A 20,566-nucleotide genomic window follows, 5' to 3' on the forward strand; every position below is an offset into this window, starting at 1 on the left:
AATAAAGTGTGATGTTTTTAGAGTCCAATGAGGGAGTTACGAACCACCTAACCATGAAAGAAAGCGGACTTGCTGTTCAAGAAATGTACACTACTGGGTTTGACATCACACCCATGACGAAAATAGTGCAGAAATACAGGCAGTTCTGTGAATGAGGAAGTCAGATATTACGACATCTTCAAATCTTTGGTACAAATTACACGACTCATTGCGAGCATTCATGTATATATTTCACGTAACTCACATTACATAATAATAATAATGACGTATTTGAACAGGTGAAAGTACGAACTTCATGTATTTTACACTCACATAAACCGTAATGCTGACTTCTGCACATTATATCAGCTGTTACCTCCACAGTTACATAGCAATCATGAGTCTGTGTGTACATGCTCAATGATAACATAAGTGACAACACTTTCTGCTGATTGAAACGCATCATTTTTTATTTCATTTAACACACTTTACATGCATCCAATGGAAACACCAGCTAAGCAATACAAATGATTTACATGGTCCAGGCATGTGTTTTGCATCTTAAGAAGAAATAATAAAATCTGGTGTCAGGAATCAGTTTAACATGAGATAAAATATGAAAGAGGATGTTTTTACTTTTGTGTTGAGATGATTTTAACAAAGACACACAGTGCAGAGAAAGCACATATAAACATGATTCACTATTCCTCTTTAAAGAATGGAAGACCGTGAAGTATTAAGAGAAGATCTTGTGTTAGTGGCACACTGAGACTAATGAATACAGAACATATCACACAGTTGTCGTTCCGCATCGTCTTCTTCCTCTTCTGGCTCATGATGGCTGCAACTCAACCACGCTGTTAACATAGTCCGCTTCTACTGCTTGCTGCAGCAGAAAGAGTTTTAGTTACTGCAAGATGAAAACAGATGCAACATGTCTTTTGTGTTACAGATGTGTCAGTGTCACACGGCCTCACATTAGAGAACAGCAGACTGAACAATCCACCAACTAAATTAGGCCCTCAAAGAGCATGTTAAACCTCACTCTCACACACACACACACACACACACACACACACACACACACACACACACACACACACACACACACACACACACACACACACACACACACTCACACACACACACACACACACACACACACACACACACACACACACACACACACACACGCGATAATGTTCATCATATCATCTTGATAAGGTGATAACATGTCAATGTTGTGTTTACAGCTTGTTGGACTGCCCCTTAATACATGAATGCAGGTTTAAAGCTGTTTTGACTTTGTGTTGTTTCAAAAGTTATTTTGTAGATTTCATTTTTGTCGGGATTCATTTCTGACGTTCTGTTTTTACGTATGAATGGATGGAACCACTTGTTGAAGCTTTTATGGCAAACAGTTTAGCAAAGAAACCATCCAGCAGACACAGAGCGTCATTAGCATTCATTTGGAGACGTGCTTCATTGCATTGCTGTGGTCTGCTGTTGGTGGAGACTCTGGTCTTTAAACATTGTCACCATTGAAGGATTATTCCTGTATTATTGTTGTAAATCAAAGAAGGACATCTACAAATAAAACCTTGCTAATTGATTCTTAAGAGTTGAATTAAGAGCTATTTAAGGTGGATTCTTCCCTCTTCCTCAGACCTGCAGATAGTTAAGTTCCTGATAATGAAATACCTCTCCTCATCTGATATCTTACCTCCTGTGGTTTGGTGGAGCGTCTTGATCTAAACCAGCTGGATGAAAAAGAAGAATGAATGAATTCGTTGGTCACACTTTATAAGTCTGTAATGCTTCATAAACATACTTTGTCATGCATTTTCTTTCAGCACGGCATCATTATTCATTTTATGATGACATATAAGGTCCAGTATCATAATCATTTATAATTGCTGGTCACTCGCTGACATTTGCAAGGATAGAAGTGCATTATAATTCCCATAGCTGTAATACATTATCATTGTTTTAGAAAGCATTGCACTCACTGATATAATACATTATAATGTGGTGATACGTTACTCTGTGGTCATTGTTTTGATTGAAGTGAACATGTTTGTGTTATTTCGTAGAATTAATGACATATTTATTCACCTTTCTTGAAGCAAACAGTGCCCACTTAGAGTAACTTATAATCACATTATAATGCATTGTTAAAAGATGATGATGTACGACAACAATGGGAGTTATAATACACTATGATCCTTGTAACTGTCAGTGAGTGACTAGCAGGTCTGAAGTGTTGTACTTGACCTTACACGCCGTTGTAAAATGCTTTATAATGTGTATGATTATTGTTGTCATCATTATGAATATTGATGGTGTATTATGCATTAATGCATTACAAATGTGTTCATAATGGTGTATAGACATGGGCTTAGAGAGTAGAAAGTGTTTTTTGGGGTTATTTTGTAATGACAGTGATCTGTCTCATACATTCCAACCACATTTAAAATGAGACCAGCTGGTGTGTATCTGCAGACGATCGTCTCGTGGAAAAGTTCATCTCACCACTCAAAGATGACCAATGTGCTGACGAGCATTACGATTCCCAGGGTCTTCACTATGACTTGAGCACCAACCCGTTGATCGCCTGCAACACAACAGCATGGTCACCTTCTGAAATGTTATGACTCTAAAACATCTCAAATCATGATTCCTGCAGCTACCTTCAAATACCAACTGACGTCCAGTCGACAGCTCGATGTCCAGCTCATTTCTGCATCCACAATAATACAATCTGCCTCGATCACTGCTGCTCACTTCAAAGCCATAAATCTGTTCATGAACTTTGATCAGTGTCAGTCTGCCATCATCGATCATGAACCACACAAAGGTGTCAATGGGAGGGTTTCCTCTGCAGGAGCAGGTCAGGTTCACCAAGCTGCCAACTGACACTGGATCAGTGGGACTGATGACCACTGAGGTGTCCCTGGGAGAATCTGGAAGATTTGGCACATAATGATGAGAAAAAATCACCTGTCTTGCCATTTGCTTTCAAACTCTATAAAACAAAGACTCACATGAAACACTGAGAGTGTTTCTCTCCTGCTCAGCTTGACTTCATACTGTATTTTGCAAACTTATATGTAAAACAATGTTGCGTCACTGATGTTTGCAGACGTGAAGTTAGCCAACAATAACTGCTCATAATTCACAGGATGTGATACAGTTCTGTGTTTACCTTTAATAGTCAGAAGGATCTCTGATGATGTTTGATTCCCGAGCTCATTGGTGGCCACACAGTGATAAACTCCTCCATCAGTGACATTAAAGCTGTAAAAGTCTCCTTCAGATACAGTGACGGGTCCATCTTTGCTGATCTTGAACCAGGTGAAGCGGCTGACGGGAGGATTGGCTCTGCTGGAGCAGGTCAGGTTCACCCGGCTACCTGCTGACACCGAACCTGGTGGACTGATGGACGCCGAGGTGTTCTTGGGAGCGTCTGAGGAGAATGTGACGGAGATGTGAGGAAAGAGAGCAGCATCAGAGCCTGAACGAGATCCTTAAGAGAGAAGAATCATCATGTGCTGACAGCATCCAACAACAAAGACTTACATGAAACATTGAGAGTCGTTGTCTCCTCTGATGTCTTGACATCTTTTCCTTCATTCACAGGATATCTGGCACAACAGGTGATGATGAATCCATCATGTTTGTCTGACAGAGTGATGTTCTTCTGGATTTTAGTTGTGAAGGTTCGATCTGTGTTTTCCTCTGTCATGATGTGAGGGTCTTGTTGGAGGTTCCAGGTGAGTTTAGGAGGAGAGTGTGGACAGGGAGTGGAAGCTGAGCAGCTTATAGAGACAGACTCCTTCTCCTTCAGATCACCTGAGATCTCAATCCTGGGGCTTGGAGGAGAATCTGTGGTTTCAAATCAAATACAGATTGTACACTGAAGAACACAGCAGCAAGACCAGGAGTCTACTGCCATGCCAGCAGTACTCTTCTACATCTGAGAGCAAAATATTGTACTTTTACTCCACCAACAGCTTTTGGATTGTGATTCCTTAATAAAAATAGAAGAACGTGTTTGTTCGGGGCTTCTTGTCATTTTTCTGATGTTTCTGAGTTGTTAACAGAAATCGCTTTTTCTCTCTTTTCCTCTCCCATTAATCACCTCACGACCCCTCAGATTCATCTTGTGACCCTCTGTAGGGGTAACATGAAATGTAAACTTACAGTCATGAATGTAGATTTTTTACCTCAATGATGGTAAATTGTCAAAAACTGAACTCATGAGACTTCCCCTTTTTCAAGCATTAAATGCAAAGGTCTGCATGAACAGGCAGCTTCATCATGGGACTATTAATAGTAGTGCACACAAAAATAATCCCATTTTGATCCATGAAGTGTAAACATTGCATTCTCTGGTTGGTCTCTGTAGCAGATATTTACATTCACATTGAAGGTTAGCTTCAACTGATATCACTTTTTATTCTAAACAATAACATCATAGACTGACTGATAAAAACCAAAACTCTCTTACCTCGAACTGTTATTTGAAGAGGATCACATTCAGCTGTTGCCCGAAATGGCTGGCTCTCAATCCTGAAGAAGTACATGTCTGTGTAGTTTGTGATTAAACTAGAAAATAAAGTGCTGCAGTCTTTCTGACTCAGGTCTCCAGTTAGATTCATTGGATAGATGTTATCCTTCCTGTTACTGTTGAAAATCACATTAGCTGGCTTTTGGCCAAAGTAATGGTCATTTTTAATCCACACTCCGGAGGTTGTTCTTGTGCTGTCGAATCCCTTCCCTGATTTAGCACTGAAGTTACATGGGATTTGCAAACAAGATCCAGTCAGTGCTTCCATCTCTTGAGGTGCAGTAATGACTAGATTTAGATCCGGAATACAATCAGCCAAAGCACCTGTGAAACAGACTCATGATTAACAGTGGTGATTAACGTGTAAAACAACAACACAAACATGAAGAGAAATATACTTCAGCAGTAATATTTTGCATTTTGGTCTTTTTTTCGCTAAACAGTTTTTGTATTGATTCATTTTTTTGGTTTTACAACAACTATCCCCCACGAGGCCGACCCCAGTGATGACCAAGCCGTCTATATCTCCACATAACTAAGTCAGTCTCGTCTCAGTGACAGAAGAGCTGACGCAGAGAATACAGATTGTAACATTCACATGAATTTAGGGTAAAATGATATGTGTCAAATAGTAAATGATTCAAGAGGAATACAAGTGACTGAACCAAAAGCTCACCTGAGAGAAAGAAGACACTCAGTAACATGTTGGCTGTCACCGTTCTCACAGACCGGACTGCCATGACGCTCATCACCTGGATTCACAAACACAACAGTGGATTTTACAAAGCGTTCAACATGCTCTGTACAACCACAAGTTACTGTGTCAAGAGACCACCGCTCACAAGGCTGCAAATGAGTACGAGTCAGAGTGTCAGATGAGAATAAAAGCATGAGTGTTGTCTTACCAAAGAAGCCCACATCAACAAGAGAGTGACAAATATATCCTTTGGTTGGTGGTTTTAAAGAGAAAATAATGCAATTCATGAATTTCAACAGTCCAACGAACCAACTTCCCTTTTTTAGCTGCTGTAATTTAACACAAAGACAACTTCCTTTGAATTAAGAGCACAGAGTGAGTGCAGTTGTTTGTTCTTTTACCAGAGTTCTTCTCTTAACTGCTCATATCCTGTGAGTATATATCTTCTATAATCTTTATATATCACATGCTGTATATCCCAATAATTATAATCACAATAATAAGGACATGTAACAGCCAGTGACTTGAGTCCAGTCACTGTGGATCACACTGAGCTTTATCTCTGTTGCTCTGCATCACAGGACTGATGAACCTCACAAACCTTTATCTGTGTTGTTACAATTTCATCATTGAATAAATGACTTTCCCCAATAGCTAAACATTCTGCTTCCTCTTCATCTCAAATATATATTAAAATCTTCAGAAAGTACATTTGATAAACACCAGCAGACAAAAGGTCAGGATTATTCTGTTTTATATTAAAAAGAAAAACATGAAAATGTCCCATCAAGGAGCCAGTTTCACACAGATTATTGCAGAAACTGTATCTCTGGAAGTCAGTCCTCTGGATGCTTCTGCAGTAATCAGACAATTTGTTCGTGAATAATTATAATTAAATCTATCATAACTCGAAGAAATAGAAATATTAAAGATATAGAAAGACAGTTTTCTACCATTTGCCATTCGATCCTAAAATGATTGATTGTAGCAGACATCAGCTTACATTGGAGTGAGTGCTTTTTCCTCAGTGCAGCCGTGCTGTCTGACCAGGTCAATGCAGAAGTCACAGGTCTGTGAACCAAAATGGACTGTGAAAGGAAGGAGGAGTTCATGGAAGGTGGGTCAAAACATCACTGCTGGTGTTCCTGAGAATGGAAAATAAAGTTATAATTCACACACTTGTGTCCACATTTGTTCCACAACCACTGCTGGATTCTGAAAATACCACAACGTCCATTCATTTACCAGCCAATGATGAAATGAAAGTATTCTAAATGAAGAAAGGACACATTTACAGTTCATTCACAGGATATCTGGCAGAACAGGTGATGATGAATCCATCATGTTTGTCTGACAGAGTGATGTTCTTCTGGATTTTAGTTGTGAAGGTTCGATCTGTGTTTTCCTCTGTCATGATGTGAGGGTCTTGTTGGAGGTTCCAGGTGAGTTTAGGAGGAGAGTGTGGACAGGGAGTGGAAGCTGAGCAGCTTATAGAGACAGACTCCTTCTCCTTCAGATCACCTGAGATCTCAATCCTGGGGCTTGGAGGAGAATCTGTGGTTTCAAATCACCTATTTCACACTAAACAAAACAGTCCTTTACAGTTTGTACCAGTGATCCACAACATCTGCAAACTTGACCCCCTTATTGTAAAAGTCAGCTTCAATCATGTGGAAAAACCTCATCATGGGACATTTAAACCAGTTCCAAATTCATGTGGATGTTTATAAATCAATGTAGAGCCTGTCCTCTGCTGAGGATAAATGTGAAGGAGGGATGGAACATCACCACATCACACTTCTCTTTTTGAAGAATTGGGCACATGCCATATATCCCAATTTGAGGACATTTTGAATAAACTGGTTTCTGTGACATTTGGCATCAGATGAGACTGTCGATAGTCCTACAGTAGTTCAAGGTAGGGGCCACGGTGTTTGCAGTTGAAGCCGAAGCTGCCACGACAACATTATAAACCTACGAACACAACCAACCTCACTTACCTTGAACTGTTATTTGAAGAGGATCACAGGAAGCTGTTGCCATGAAAGGTTTGTTCTCAGCTCTGAAGAAATATACGTCTGTGTACGTTTTGAGGAAACTGGAAAATAAAGTGGTTTCCAGTAAAACTCATGGATATGTGGTAAGTGTCCCGCTACTGTTGAACATCACAATGTCTAGCTTGCGGCCAAACCTGGTGTCATTCTTCGTCCACACAAAAAGATTGTTCTTGTGCTGGTGAATTGCTCACCTCGTCCAGCGCTGAAGTGTCCTTACCAAATGAGCCCACAGCTAGAAAAAATAAAGTGTGATGTTTTTAGAGTCCAATGAGGGAGTTACGAACCACCTAACCATGAAAGAAAGCGGACTTGCTGTTCAAGAAATGTACACTACTGGGTTTGACATCACACCCATGACGAAAATAGTGCAGAAATACAGGCAGTTTTGTGAATGAGGAAGTCAGATATTACGACATCTTCAAATCTTTGGTACAAATGACACGACTCATTGCGAGCATTCATGTATATATTTCACGTAACTCACATAACATAATAATAATAATGACATATTTGAACAGGTGAAAGTATGAACTTCATGTATTTTACACGCACATAAACCGTAATGCTGACTTCTGCACATTATATCAGCTGTTACCTCCACAGTTACATAGCAATCATGAGTCTGTGTGTACATGCTCAATGATAACATAAGTGACAACACTTTCTGCTGATTGAAACGCATCATTTTTTATTTCATTTAACACACTTTACATGCATCCAATGGAAACACCAGCTAAGCAATACAAATGATTTACATGGTCCAGGCATGTGTTTTGCATCTTAAGAAGAAATAATAAAATCTGGTGTCAGGAATCAGTTTAACATGAGATAAAATATGAAAGAGGATGTTTTTACTTTTGTGTTGAGATGATTTTAACAAAGACACACAGTGCAGAGAAAGCACATATAAACATGATTCACTATTCCTCTTTAAAGAATGGAAGACCGTGAAGTATTAAGAGAAGATCTTGTGTTAGTGGCACACTGAGACTAATGAATACAGAACATATCACACAGTTGTCGTTCCGCATCGTCTTCTTCCTCTTCTGGCTCATGATGGCTGCAACTCAACCACGCTGTTAACATAGTCCGCTTCTACTGCTTGCTGCAGCAGAAAGAGTTTTAGTTACTGCAAGATGAAAACAGATGCAACATGTCTTTTGTGTTACAGATGTGTCAGTGTCACACGGCCTCACATTAGAGAACAGCAGACTGAACAATAAACCAACTAAATTAGGCCCTCAAAGAGCATGTTAAACCTCACTCTCACACACACACACACTCACACACACACACACACACACACACACACACACACACACACACACACGCGATAATGTTCACCATATCATCTTGATAAGGTGTGTCAAGAAGAGTTGAGCCCAACAGAGCTGCCTCGAAAACATGCATACACGATCAGGGGAAGGTCAGGATATAAAAAGCATATACTCAGAAATCAATAGTTAAAGTGTAATCGAAAGATAAAGTGTATGATCGTTACATAACAAATGTTTAATACATAGAGTGATTTAACAAGTGTAAACCTGATAATAAGTGTTTAAGTGTATCTGAGTATAGTGCAGTCTGAGTGTAGAAAGTACGGAGAAAGAGGAAGTAAGCAGGGTGTTTGCTTCAAGGGATGGGGAAATAATGATGGTTGAGAAGAAAAGACACAAAGCACAATAATGATGAAGGATGAGATCAATAATCATTTTATAAGCAAATGTGTACTAAGTAGAGTGATTTAACAATTGTAATAAGTGTTTAACAAATGTCCTGTGTAACCGGAGCTGCGATAAAAGTGCTAGTCAGGATGACTTGCAGAAAATAGGGACAGACTGTTGCAAGAGATGAGTCATAGAGGCAGGATACAGGATGAAGCCTGGACTTGTCCGGACTTGTTCAGAACCCAACGCCCTCTCCAGAGGGAGGGGGGATGAGATCATGTATTGAACAAGGGGGGCCGACAAAGCCCGAATGATAGATAAAAGGAGACATTTGCAGGCAGCACACTGGGATTTCAACACGGGTGCCGTCCAAGTGCACCGCGAGGAGATACGGATGATCGTAACTGATGTATTGAGGACTTCGTCTCAGTTCACGGAAAGAAGACCGCTGTTCGTGAACAATAAGATTTAAAGACGGAGGTTTTCCTCTCCCCACTGCTCGACTCTTAACAACTGGACAACGGAGAAGACGCAGCAGCCCTAGGAAGACTTTGTACTGAGTTTTGAGGACTGTTGAACGGACTTCGCTGCGAGAGCGGGAGGACCGAGGGTCTGGCCAGACCTTCGCTCCTAACAACTCCAAAATAACCTTTTCATCGCACCATTGGACATCCAGCTCCAACCGAGCCGTCTCGGCAACTAAAACTAATGAGTATAATCAAGAAGAAAATTAACGTAACGAATCCAGTGTAGTGACATTTTATGTGAGCTGTAGCTTTAACCCTTGCAAACTAACCAAATATAACCTGCAATAAATATCTAATCTGCATTTAAAGTAAATTTCTCAAGTGCATTCATTTGCTCAAGTAGTAAAAAGTTCCTCGTGGCAGTAAAAAGTTAAAGCCATTGTATGTCTAACAACTGAGTTCTGAAAGGTTATCCTAGAGACCGAATCCACTTAACAATCCCTTACGGTTTTAGAAAGAAGTAATCCTAGCCGTTAAAACCTAACCTGGCATTTACCAAGAGCACGGATCCATAAGAGGGAAGCTGCCATAACCGACGCGACTGGTGGGAGCGCCCGGGGCCAGGACTGGTCTCTCGGCCGAGCGCGCTCTGACCGGAGGAAGCAGGGTAGACGTCGGGAGTAACGGCAGTTAGAGGAGCCAGGCGAGTTCCCTCGCAAGAACACCAGCTCGACAATCTTTTAATAGAGAGCTGAGTCAGTAAGTAGCCCCGTATCGGGCCAGAATTACCCCAGGATCTAACACGTGATAACATGTCAATGTTGTGTTTACAGCTTGTTGGACTGCCCCTTAATACATGAATGCAGGTTTAAAGCTGTTTTGACTTTGTGTTGTTTCAAAAGTTTATTTTGTAGATTTCATTTTTGTCGGGATTCATTTCTGACGTTCTGTTTTTACGTATGAATGGATGGAACCACTTGTTGAAGCTTTTATGGCAAACAGTTTAGCAAAGAAACCATCCAGCAGACACAGAGCGTCATTAGCATTCATTTGGAGACGTGCTTCATTGCATTGCTGTGGTCTGCTGTTGGTGGAGACTCTGGTCTTTAAACATTGTCACCATTGAAGGATTATTCCTGTATTATTGTTGTAAATCAAACAAGGACATCTACAAATAAAACCTTGCTAATTGATTCTTAAGAGTTGAATTAAGAGCTATTTAAGGTGGATTCTTCCCTCTTCCTCAGACCTGCAGATAGTTAAGTTCCTGATAATGAAATACCTCTCCTCATCTGATATCTTACCTCCTGTGGTTTGGTGGAGCGTCTTGATCTAAACCAGCTGGATGAAAAAGAAGAATGAATGAATTCGTTGGTCACACTTTATAAGTCTGTAATGCTTCATAAACATACTTTGTCATGCATTTTCTTTCAGCACGGCATCATTATTCATTTTATGATGACATATAAGGTCCAGTATCATCATCATTTATAATTGCTGGTCACTCGCTGACATTTGCAAGGATAGAAGTGCATTATAATTCCCATAGCTGTAATACATTATCATTGTTTTAGAAAGCATTGCACTCACTGATATAATACATTATAATGTGGTGATACGTTACTCTGTGGTCATTGTTTTGATTGAAGTGAACATGTTTGTGTTATTTCGTAGAATTAATGACATATTTATTCACCTTTCTTGAAGCAAACAGTGCCCACTTAGAGTAACTTATAATCACATTATAATGCATTGTTAAAAGATGATGATGTACGACAACAATGGGAGTTATAATACACTATGATCCTTGTAAATGTCAGTGAGTGACTAGCAGGTCTGAAGTGTTGTACTTGACCTAACACGTCGTTGTAAAATGCTTTATAATGTGTATGATTATTGTTGTCATCATTATGAATATTGATGGTGTATTATGCATTAATGCATTACAAATGTGTTCATAATGGTGTATAGACATGGGCTTAGAGAGTAGAAAGTGTTTTTGGGGTTATTTTGTAATGACAGTGATCTGTCTCATACATTCCAACCACATTTAAAATGAGACCAGCTGGTGTGTATCTGCAGACGATCGTCTCGTGGAAAAGTTCATCTCACCACTCAAAGATGACCAATGTGCTGATGAGCATTACGATTCCCAGGGTCTTCACTATGACTTGAGCACCAACCCGTTGATCGCCTGCAACACAACAGCATGGTCACCTTCTGAAATGTTATGACTCTAAAACATCTCAAATCATGATTCCTGCAGCTACCTTCAAATACCAACTGACGTCCAGTCGACAGCTCAATGTCCAGCTCATTTCTGCATCCACAATAATACAATCTGCCTCGATCACTGCTGCTCACTTCAAAGCCATAAATCTGTTCATGAACTTTGATCAGTGTCAGTCTGCCATCATCGATCATGAACCACACAAAGGTGTCAATGGGAGGGTTTCCTCTGCAGGAGCAGGTCAGGTTCACCAAGCTGCCAACTGACACTGGATCAGTGGGACTGATGACCACTGAGGTGTCCCTGGGAGAATCTGGAAGATTTGGCACATAATGATGAGAAAAAATCACCTGTCTTGCCATTTGCTTTCAAACTTTATAAAACAAAGACTCACATGAAACACTGAGAGTGTTTCTCTCCTGCTCAGCTTGACTTCATACTGTATTTTGCAAACTTATATGTAAAACAATGTTGCGTCACTGATGTTTGCAGACGTGAAGTTAGCCAACAATAACTGCTCATAATTCACAGGATGTGATACAGTTCTGTGTTTACCTTTAATAGTCAGAAGGATCTCTGATGATGTCTGATTCCCGAGCTCATTGGTGGCCACACAGTGATAAACTCCTCCATCAGTGACATTAAAGCTGTAAAAGTCTCCTTCAGATACAGTGACGGGTCCATCTTTGCTGATCTTGAACCAGGTGAAGCGGCTGACGGGAGGATTGGCTCTGCTGGAGCAGGTCAGGTTCACCCGGCTACCTGCTGACACCGAACCTGGTGGACTGATGGACGCCGAGGTGTTCTTGGGAGCGTCTGAGGAGAATGTGACGGAGATGTGAGGAAAGAGAGCAGCATCAGAGCCTGAACGAGATCCTTAAGAGAGAAGAATCATCATGTGCTGACAGCATCCAACAACAAACACTTACATGAAACATTGAGAGTCGTTGTCTCCTCTGATGTCTTGACACCTTTTCCTTCATTCACAGGATATCTGGCAGAACAGGTGATGATGAATCCATCATGTTTGTCTGACAGAGTGATGTTCTTCTGGATTTTAGTTGTGAAGGTTCGATCTGTGTTTTCCTCTGTCATGATGTGAGGGTCTTGTTGGAGGTTCCAGGTGAGTTTAGGAGGAGAGTGTGGACAGGGAGTGGAAGCTGAGCAGCTTATAGAGACAGACTCCTTCTCCTTCAGATCACCTGAGATCTCAATCCTGGGGCTTGGAGGAGAATCTGTGGTTTCAAATCAAATACAGATTGTACACTGAAGAACACAGCAGCAAGACCAGGAGTCTACTGCCATGCCAGCAGTACTCTTCTACATCTGAGACCAAAATATTGTACTTTTACTCCAGTAACAGCTTTTGGATTGTGATTCCTTAATAAAAATAGAAGAACGTGTTTGTTCGGGGTTTCTTGTCATTTTTCTGATGTTTCTGAGTTGTTAACAGAAATCGCTTTTTCTCTCTTTTCCTCTCCCATTAATCACCTCACGACCCCTCAGATTCATCTTGTGACCCTCTGTAGGGGTAACATGAAATGTAAACTTACACTCATGAATGTAGATTAAAAAAAACTGAACTCATGAGACTTCCCCTTTTTCTAGTGTTAAATGCAAAGGTCTGCATGAACAGGCAGCTTCATCATGGGACTATTAATAGTAGTGCACAAAAATATTCCATTAATATCCATGAAGTGTAAACATTGCATTCTCTGGTTGGTCTCTGTAGCAGATATTTACATTCACATTGAAGGTCAGCTTCAACTGATATCACTTTTTATTCTAAACAATAACATCATAGACTGACTGATAAAAACCAAAACTCTCTTACCTCGAACTGTTATTTGAAGAGGATCACAATAAGCTGTTGCCCGAAATGGCTGGCTCTCAATCCTGAAGAAGTACCTGTCTGTGTAGTTTGTGATTAAACTAGAAAATAAAGTGCTGCAGTCTTTCTGACTCAGGTCTCCAGTTAGATTCATTGGATAGATGTTATCCTTCCTGCTACTGTTGAAAATCACATTAGCTAGATTTTGGCCTAAATAACGGTCATTTTTAATCCACACTCCGGAGGTTGTTCTTGTGCTGTCGAATCCCTTCCCTGATTTAGCACTGAAGTTACATGGGATTTGCAAACAAGATCCAGTCAGTGCTTCCATCTCTTGAGGTGCAGTAATGAATAGAGCTGGATTCTTATCACAATCAGCCAACGCACCTGTGAAACAGACTCATGATTAACAGTGGTGATTAATGTGAAAAACAACAACACAAACATGAAGAGAAATATACTTCAGCAGTAATATTTTGCATTGTGGTCTTTTTTCCTTGAACAGTTTTTGTATTGATTCATTTTTTTGGTTTTACGACAACTATCCCCACGAGGCCGACCCCAGTGATGACCAACCCGTCTATATCTCCACATAACTAAGTCAGTCTCGTCTCAGTGACAGAAGAGCTGACGCAGAGAATACAGATTGTAACATTCACATGAATTTAGGGTAAAATGATATGTGTCAAATAGTAAATGATTCAAGAGGAATACAAGTGACTGAACCAAAAGCTCACCTGAGAGAAAGAAGACACTCAGTAACATGTTGGCTGTCACCGTTCTCACAGACCGGACTGCCATGACGCTCATCACCTGGATTCACAAACACAACAGTGGATTTTACAAAGCGTTCAACATGCTCTGTACAACCACAAGTTACTGTGTCAAGAGACCACCGCTCACAAGGCTGCAAATGAGTACGAGTCAGAGTGTCAGATGAGAATAAAAGCATGAGTGTTGTCTTACCAAAGAAGCCCACATCAACAAGAGAGTGACAAATAGATCCTTTGGTTGGTGGTTTTAAAGAGAAAATAATGCAATTCATGAATTTCAACAGTCCAACGAACCAACTTCCCTTTTTTAGCTGCTGTAATTTCACACAAAGACAACTTCCTTTGAATTAAGAGCACAGAGTGAGTGCTGTTGTTTGTTCTTTTACCAGAGTTCTTCTCTTAACTGCTCATATCCTGTGAGTATATGTCTTCTATAATCTTTATATATCACATGCTGTATATCCCAATAATTATAATCACAATAATAAGGACATGTAACAGCCAGTGACTTGAGTCCAGTCACTGTGGATCACACTGAGCTTTATCTCTGTTGCTCTGCATCACAGGACTGATGAACCTCACAAACCTTTATCTGTGTTGTTACAATTTCATCATTGAATAAATGACTTTCCCCAATAGCTAAACATTCTGCTTCCTATTCATCTCAAATATATATTAAAATCTTCAGAAAGTACATTTGATAAACACCAGCAGACAAAAGGTCAGGATTATTCTGTTTTATATTAAAAAGAAAAACATGAAAATGTCCCATCAAGGAGCCAGTTTCACACAGATTATTGCAGAAACTGTATCTCTGGAAGTCAGTCCTCTGGATGCTTCTGCAGTAATCAGACAATTTGTTCGTGAATAATTATAATTAAATATATCATAACTAGAAGAAATAGAAATATTAAAGATATAGAAAGACAGTTTTCTACCATTTGCCATTCGATCCTAAAATGATTGATTGTAGCAGACATCAACTTACATTGGAGTGAGTGCTTTTTCCTCAGTGCAGCCGTGCTGTCTGACCAGGTCAATGCAGAAGTCACAGGTCTGTGAACCAAGATGGACTGTGAAAGGAAGGAGGAGTTCATGGAAGGTGGGTCAAAACATCACTGCTGGTGTTCCTGAGAATGGAAAATAAAGCTATAATTCACACACTTGTGTCCACATTTGTTCTACAACCACTGCTGGATTCTGAAAATACCACAACGTCCATTAATTTACCAGCCAATGATGAAATGAAAGTATTCTAAATGAAGAAGTGACACATTTAGAGTCACAACAATGCACAGTATGAGATGGAACTGATTATTTAAATTGTTAAGAGCTTGCATGCGTGGAGAAATACTCTCTCTCTCCTGATTGTTGTCTGATTATTACATGCAGAAGTAACTTTATTTTCTGTGGATTTAATAACCGTACACTGAATGAGCCAAATATTGTTACAAAGTCTTGTTTTTTTTTATTGTTTTCAGTTTTTCTCTTATTTCCTGTTTTATTTTGGTATTCACTTATAGATATTTCACTTCCTGTCCTCGTGTGTTTCCCGTCAGTGTGATTACCTAACCGGCCCTGATCAGTTTCACCTGTGTCTAATAAACCTTCCTCGCTTGTGTATTCAGTGTGTGAGCTCTCTTTTGTCTGTTCATGTCTTTACTGGTTGAGGGATCATTTCTGGGTCGTTTTCTAGTATTTTGGACCTTGGTTCTGGATTCTGACTTTGACTCTACATGTGTTTTTGTACCATTGTCTTACTTCATTGGACAGTCTCCTGTGACATTTTGGTGTGTCTTGTCTGGTTTGTAACTCTGCTCCCCTGACTGTGAGCTCTTCAGAGCCCTGTGGCTCAGACTCTCCTGGTAGGTGTTGTTGGCTTTGTAGTAGAAGTCACTTTGTATTTCAATTTAAAGTGACACAGCACAAAGGAGAATGCAATGACAGTGTGCATTGTAAATCGGAGCTCTAAATAATTACAGTCCTATGGTACTGTTAGTGTTATACCCATGTAATCCAAATAAGGCTGACAGATTTTCAAAAATAAATTATATCTTTTTCTGAGACTATATGTAATTTTTTCAAGAGGAATACAATTGTTCATTTCCACAGACCATTTGTCGATGAGAGTGGGGGAATCAGACTTCCACGTCATCGCGACACGTTTCCTGGTCACACATAAAGCAATTTCTACAAGTTTAATTTGGGGCTTCGTTAAAGACCTGTTGAGAGTTGTGACGTTTCCCAGTAAACATAGTTCAGGATTTAATGGAAAGGTAACCCCTGTGATCTTAGTTATTATATTCCAAAAGTCATACCAAAAGGACCTCACCTTTGTGCAAAGCCAGGTACAGTGTAGGAAGGAACCTCTATACCACATCTGAAACACATTTCTGACAATTCAGGTTTGGATTTATGAAGCTTCTGTCGGGTGAGGTACAGCTGATGAAGAACGTTATAATGAACAAGTCTGTACCGGGCATTAACTGTTGCTGACAAACTGTTCTGGCACAAATCTGACCAGAGTTCTTCATCAATTGTTATATTCAAGTCTGATTCCCATCTCATCCTGGATCTGTGTAATCCTGGTTTTGGGCCCTCATTCAGCAACATGGAGTACATTTTAGAAATGAATTTGTACACATTTCCCTGGTGAAGCAATTTTTCCACATTAGTTAACACAGGTAGAGTCATTCCAGGGTCCAGGTTGGTTCTCAAAAAGGATCTTAATTGGAGGTAACAAAAGAAAGTTCTACTGGGCAAATCATATTTTCTCTTCAGTTATTCAAAAGGCATGAGGAGTCCTTTATCAAAGCAGTCTTCCAGATGCTGGATTCCTCTGTCATGCCAAGTCTCCAGAATCTTGTTACTTAGAGTCATGGGCACAAGTTCATTTTGTCTTGGAGGTGTTTTTGGTGATAGTCTCATATTTAGTCCAAGAGTTTTGTGAACTTCATACCATATTTTAATAAAATGTTTCAAAATAGGATTGTCTGTCCTCTTGGATATGGTTTTGGAGTTCCATTTATAAATAAAATCACTGGAGGTTTCTTCTTTCAGAGGATGAAGTGCAATTTGTATCCAGGAGGGGGCAGCATCACCGTCAAAAAATGACAAAATATTTCGCATCTGGGCTGCTAAATAATATTTCTTAAAATTGGGTAGTGTTGATAAAATTAGCATACATACAGTTTTAATCAGCAATTAGCTTATATACAGCTTAATCAGCAGCTAGTTTATATGCAGCTTTAAGTAGCAACTAGCTTATATACAGTTTAATCAACAGCTAGCTTATATACAGCTTAATCAGCAACTAGCTTATATATACAGTTTAATTAATCACTAGTATATTTGTAGTTTTAATAACCATTATCTTATGCAGCACTATTAACCACTTATACAGTGCTCACAACACAGCAAGGCCAGAGAGAAGCAGGTGAGAGGTTACTTATTTAACTGCGTCACAAAAGAACAGGCAGCCATCTTTAGAGAAGATAAGGAAGACACAATAGACAGTGAGATTCAAGCGAGGGCCAACGCCCAGCTGAGCCCGGCTTTCTCCACACACTCTTTCCTAGGTCCTCTCGCCCCAAACTCTCACTCACACTGACGGAAACCAACGCCTATTGGGAGGGGCCAAAGGTGAATGGACATTCACGGCCTCCACCCAGGTGTCATAACGTACAAACGTGCCACGCCTGCATCTTTGACTTTGGCCAATGTGTAGCAAGGGGCGGACCCCATATATTAAGGATGATGCTGATGTGTTTAAGCGTGTCTTATGGTGGACCTCTGAGAGGGAAATCATTAGAGCCCATGCATGTTTAATTGTGTTGGCTGAATAACTTTGTTCGATAAATAAACCTATTGCTTTTGATTTAAACTATACGCCTCTGAGAGCTTCTGTTTCATTCTTAAACCTGCTCTAAGTGTGAAAAACAGCTACAGCACATTTTTTCACAACAAAGTGGTGACCCCGACGTGATCTGATACGATACAGAGCTTCAGGTTAGAATGTTAACAGGCCTCTCCTTTTGATTCCAGATAACGGCGTAACTCTCCCTTCGAGGCTGGGAACCCGATAATTGCCATCGGAGCGAAATTGCAGTCGGGGGGTCTGAGACGCACCGGTGCACATCTCAAGGTATGCAGAGACCTATTTAACTGAATTCTGCAACATTGTATTCATAGAAATATTCTAAAATGTGCTCAGACTGTCCGAACTGTAAGTATTTGCTTAGTATAGAATATGGTAAAGATTAAACACACAGCAACAGAGTTGTTATACAGCCATTTGGGGGTTTGTGAATATGTATGAATGTGCCCATCAGAAAACGTCAAATAACGGTGAGAAATGACGCATTTGTGATAGCGTAGAGGTGAGGTGTTGTAAGCCGTGTAACGCATTTGCTCGCAGACACGCGCTTCACGCTGAGCACTCGAATTCATGTCACAAAAGGCGTAATCTCTAACGTACTTATGGGATGTTTTGGGCTACGAAGAAATTGCATAACATGACGGGGATATATGTATATGTCATTGATGTCATTGATAAACTGTAAATTGTATTGAGAGAATTGACCGTGAAATATTCGTATCAAGTCATCGAGTGTGTTACGTGTGGTGTAAAAACCAAGTTTACTCTGCTTAGAGTAACTCTTATAAAGTTTCTGCATGGGAGCACAAGTTTTAAGTTAGCCGATGTATCATTGATAGCGGACCAAGAGAAAATTACCTTATTGAGATCATCAAATCTCCGGATCTAGATTTGTGTGCGGCGTTTAGTGGAAAACCATGATATCTCTGCTTAGAGAATCCTCGACGGAGTTTCTGGGCGAGAGCACAAAATCTACGTTAATTGATGTGTCGTTAATAATGGACGTTGTGTAATAAAGTAACTAAGAGAAAAGGACCCGCAGAGTCCTATGTTACTTAAGGTGTTTAAATTGTGTTGTTTGATGTATTGCGTTGGTGGTGTGGTTGGTAGCACCGCGGACTTCCACGCGGAAGGGCCGTGATCACGGCCCAGCCAAAGCAGATATTGTGATGCATTAAAATAGCGCTGTTTTCTTTGATATGTGTACGATAGGGACAGAATTGATTATAATTTGACTGATTGTTTGCTGAAAAAAGCATTTGTTTTTCATTTGTATCGTGGTCGAGAGATCAGCGGTACACAGTCGGTTTGCTGAGATTGAGGAAAAAGACAAATTGCGGTTAAAATGCATTGCTGATGAAAGTGTGTCCAAAAGGAAAAAGAATCAGCTCATCCGCAGGCCGTGCTTCTGACTGATTTACATTTAAAGAGACAGCCGTGTATGTTCTAATGTGTGTTCATTGTTTCACTGCATTTGTAAAGGTATTAATTACATGCTAGACCGTATTTGTGAATTGTGCGCTTTTCAAATTTGGTTTTAATTGGTGTTTACTGTTTTTTTTGGTTGCTAAAAAGCTGTTTGTCATTTGCGTTGTGATCGAACGATCAGTAGCGCGCTGGTCTGTTTGATGAGGTTGAAAAAAAAAAAAAAAAAAAGAGCTTGCTGATGGAATGTGATGAGTGTGTAAAAAGAGCTGTACATCTCTTCTACAACTCCGTGCTTGTGACTGATTTATGCTTAAAGACACGGCAGCATGTGTTGTGATTATCTAGTATGAATGCGGTTGACTATTTGCTGAGCTGTACGTTTTAACTTTTGTTTATTTGTTTGACTGTGTTTCTAAAGATATTCCTTTACCGCATTGGTGATCTCTGCGCATTTAAAAATGGCAGTGTGTTGCAATTTTGTTTGAATGAAAGTGCATGTTTGAAGCGTACATAACCACGGCTGTGTATGGATTCGATTTCGTTTAAATGAATGCGATTATTTGGAGCATATATGTAAGCGCTGAGACCTGGTTCAGAGTTTATGCTGTTTCTGAGTTTCTTTGTGCGTTAGAGACAGCCAGCTGAGGCCGTGCTTGGTGTTTGAAAATGTTGGTGTGTTGTTTCAAAGGTTGGTGTCCAGAGTAGGGAAAACACACATTATACACGACTGTTACACACACACACACACATAAATCACTAGAATATGCTGAGAGACAGCTGAGGGCTAATATAAGTGTCAGTTTTACTGGCATAGTTAAATTTATTGGAAAATTGTGTTCCTTAGGGATCGTTAGCAAAGTGTAATGCGGAAACACAGCAGTCCAGGAATGCTACCAGGAAGAAAAAAAAAAAAAAAAAAGTTTTAAAGCTAATACACAGCTTCTATTGTTCCAGCCAGACAGTCGCTAAAAGTATGAATATACAAGGTTA

General features: G+C 40.0%; 1 protein-coding gene across 1 annotated transcript; it reads right to left on the reverse strand.

The window, feature by feature from the left end:
- Positions 1–434: 434 nt before the first annotated feature.
- On the reverse strand, positions 435–14,316 carry LOC306794299 (uncharacterized protein). The gene is made up of 17 exons (XM_079292336.1): positions 14,236–14,316; positions 13,502–13,885; positions 12,597–12,902; positions 12,223–12,483; positions 11,708–11,980; positions 11,550–11,631; positions 10,742–10,778; positions 8,371–8,408; positions 6,553–6,787; positions 5,226–5,301; positions 4,490–4,873; positions 3,559–3,864; positions 3,185–3,445; positions 2,670–2,942; positions 2,512–2,593; positions 1,703–1,739; positions 435–865 (listed from the first exon to the last, which is right to left on the reverse strand). The coding sequence occupies exons 1-17, from the start codon at positions 14,306–14,308 to the stop codon at positions 812–814; spliced, it is 3,162 nt and encodes a 1,053-aa protein (XP_079148462.1). The 5' UTR covers positions 14,309–14,316; the 3' UTR covers positions 435–811.
- Between the last annotated feature and the right edge of the window lie 6,250 nt (positions 14,317–20,566).

Source organism: Melanostigma gelatinosum (genome assembly GCF_949748355.1).
Source record: "Melanostigma gelatinosum genome assembly, chromosome: 20".
Classification (NCBI taxonomy): Eukaryota; Metazoa; Chordata; class Actinopteri; order Perciformes; family Zoarcidae; genus Melanostigma; species Melanostigma gelatinosum.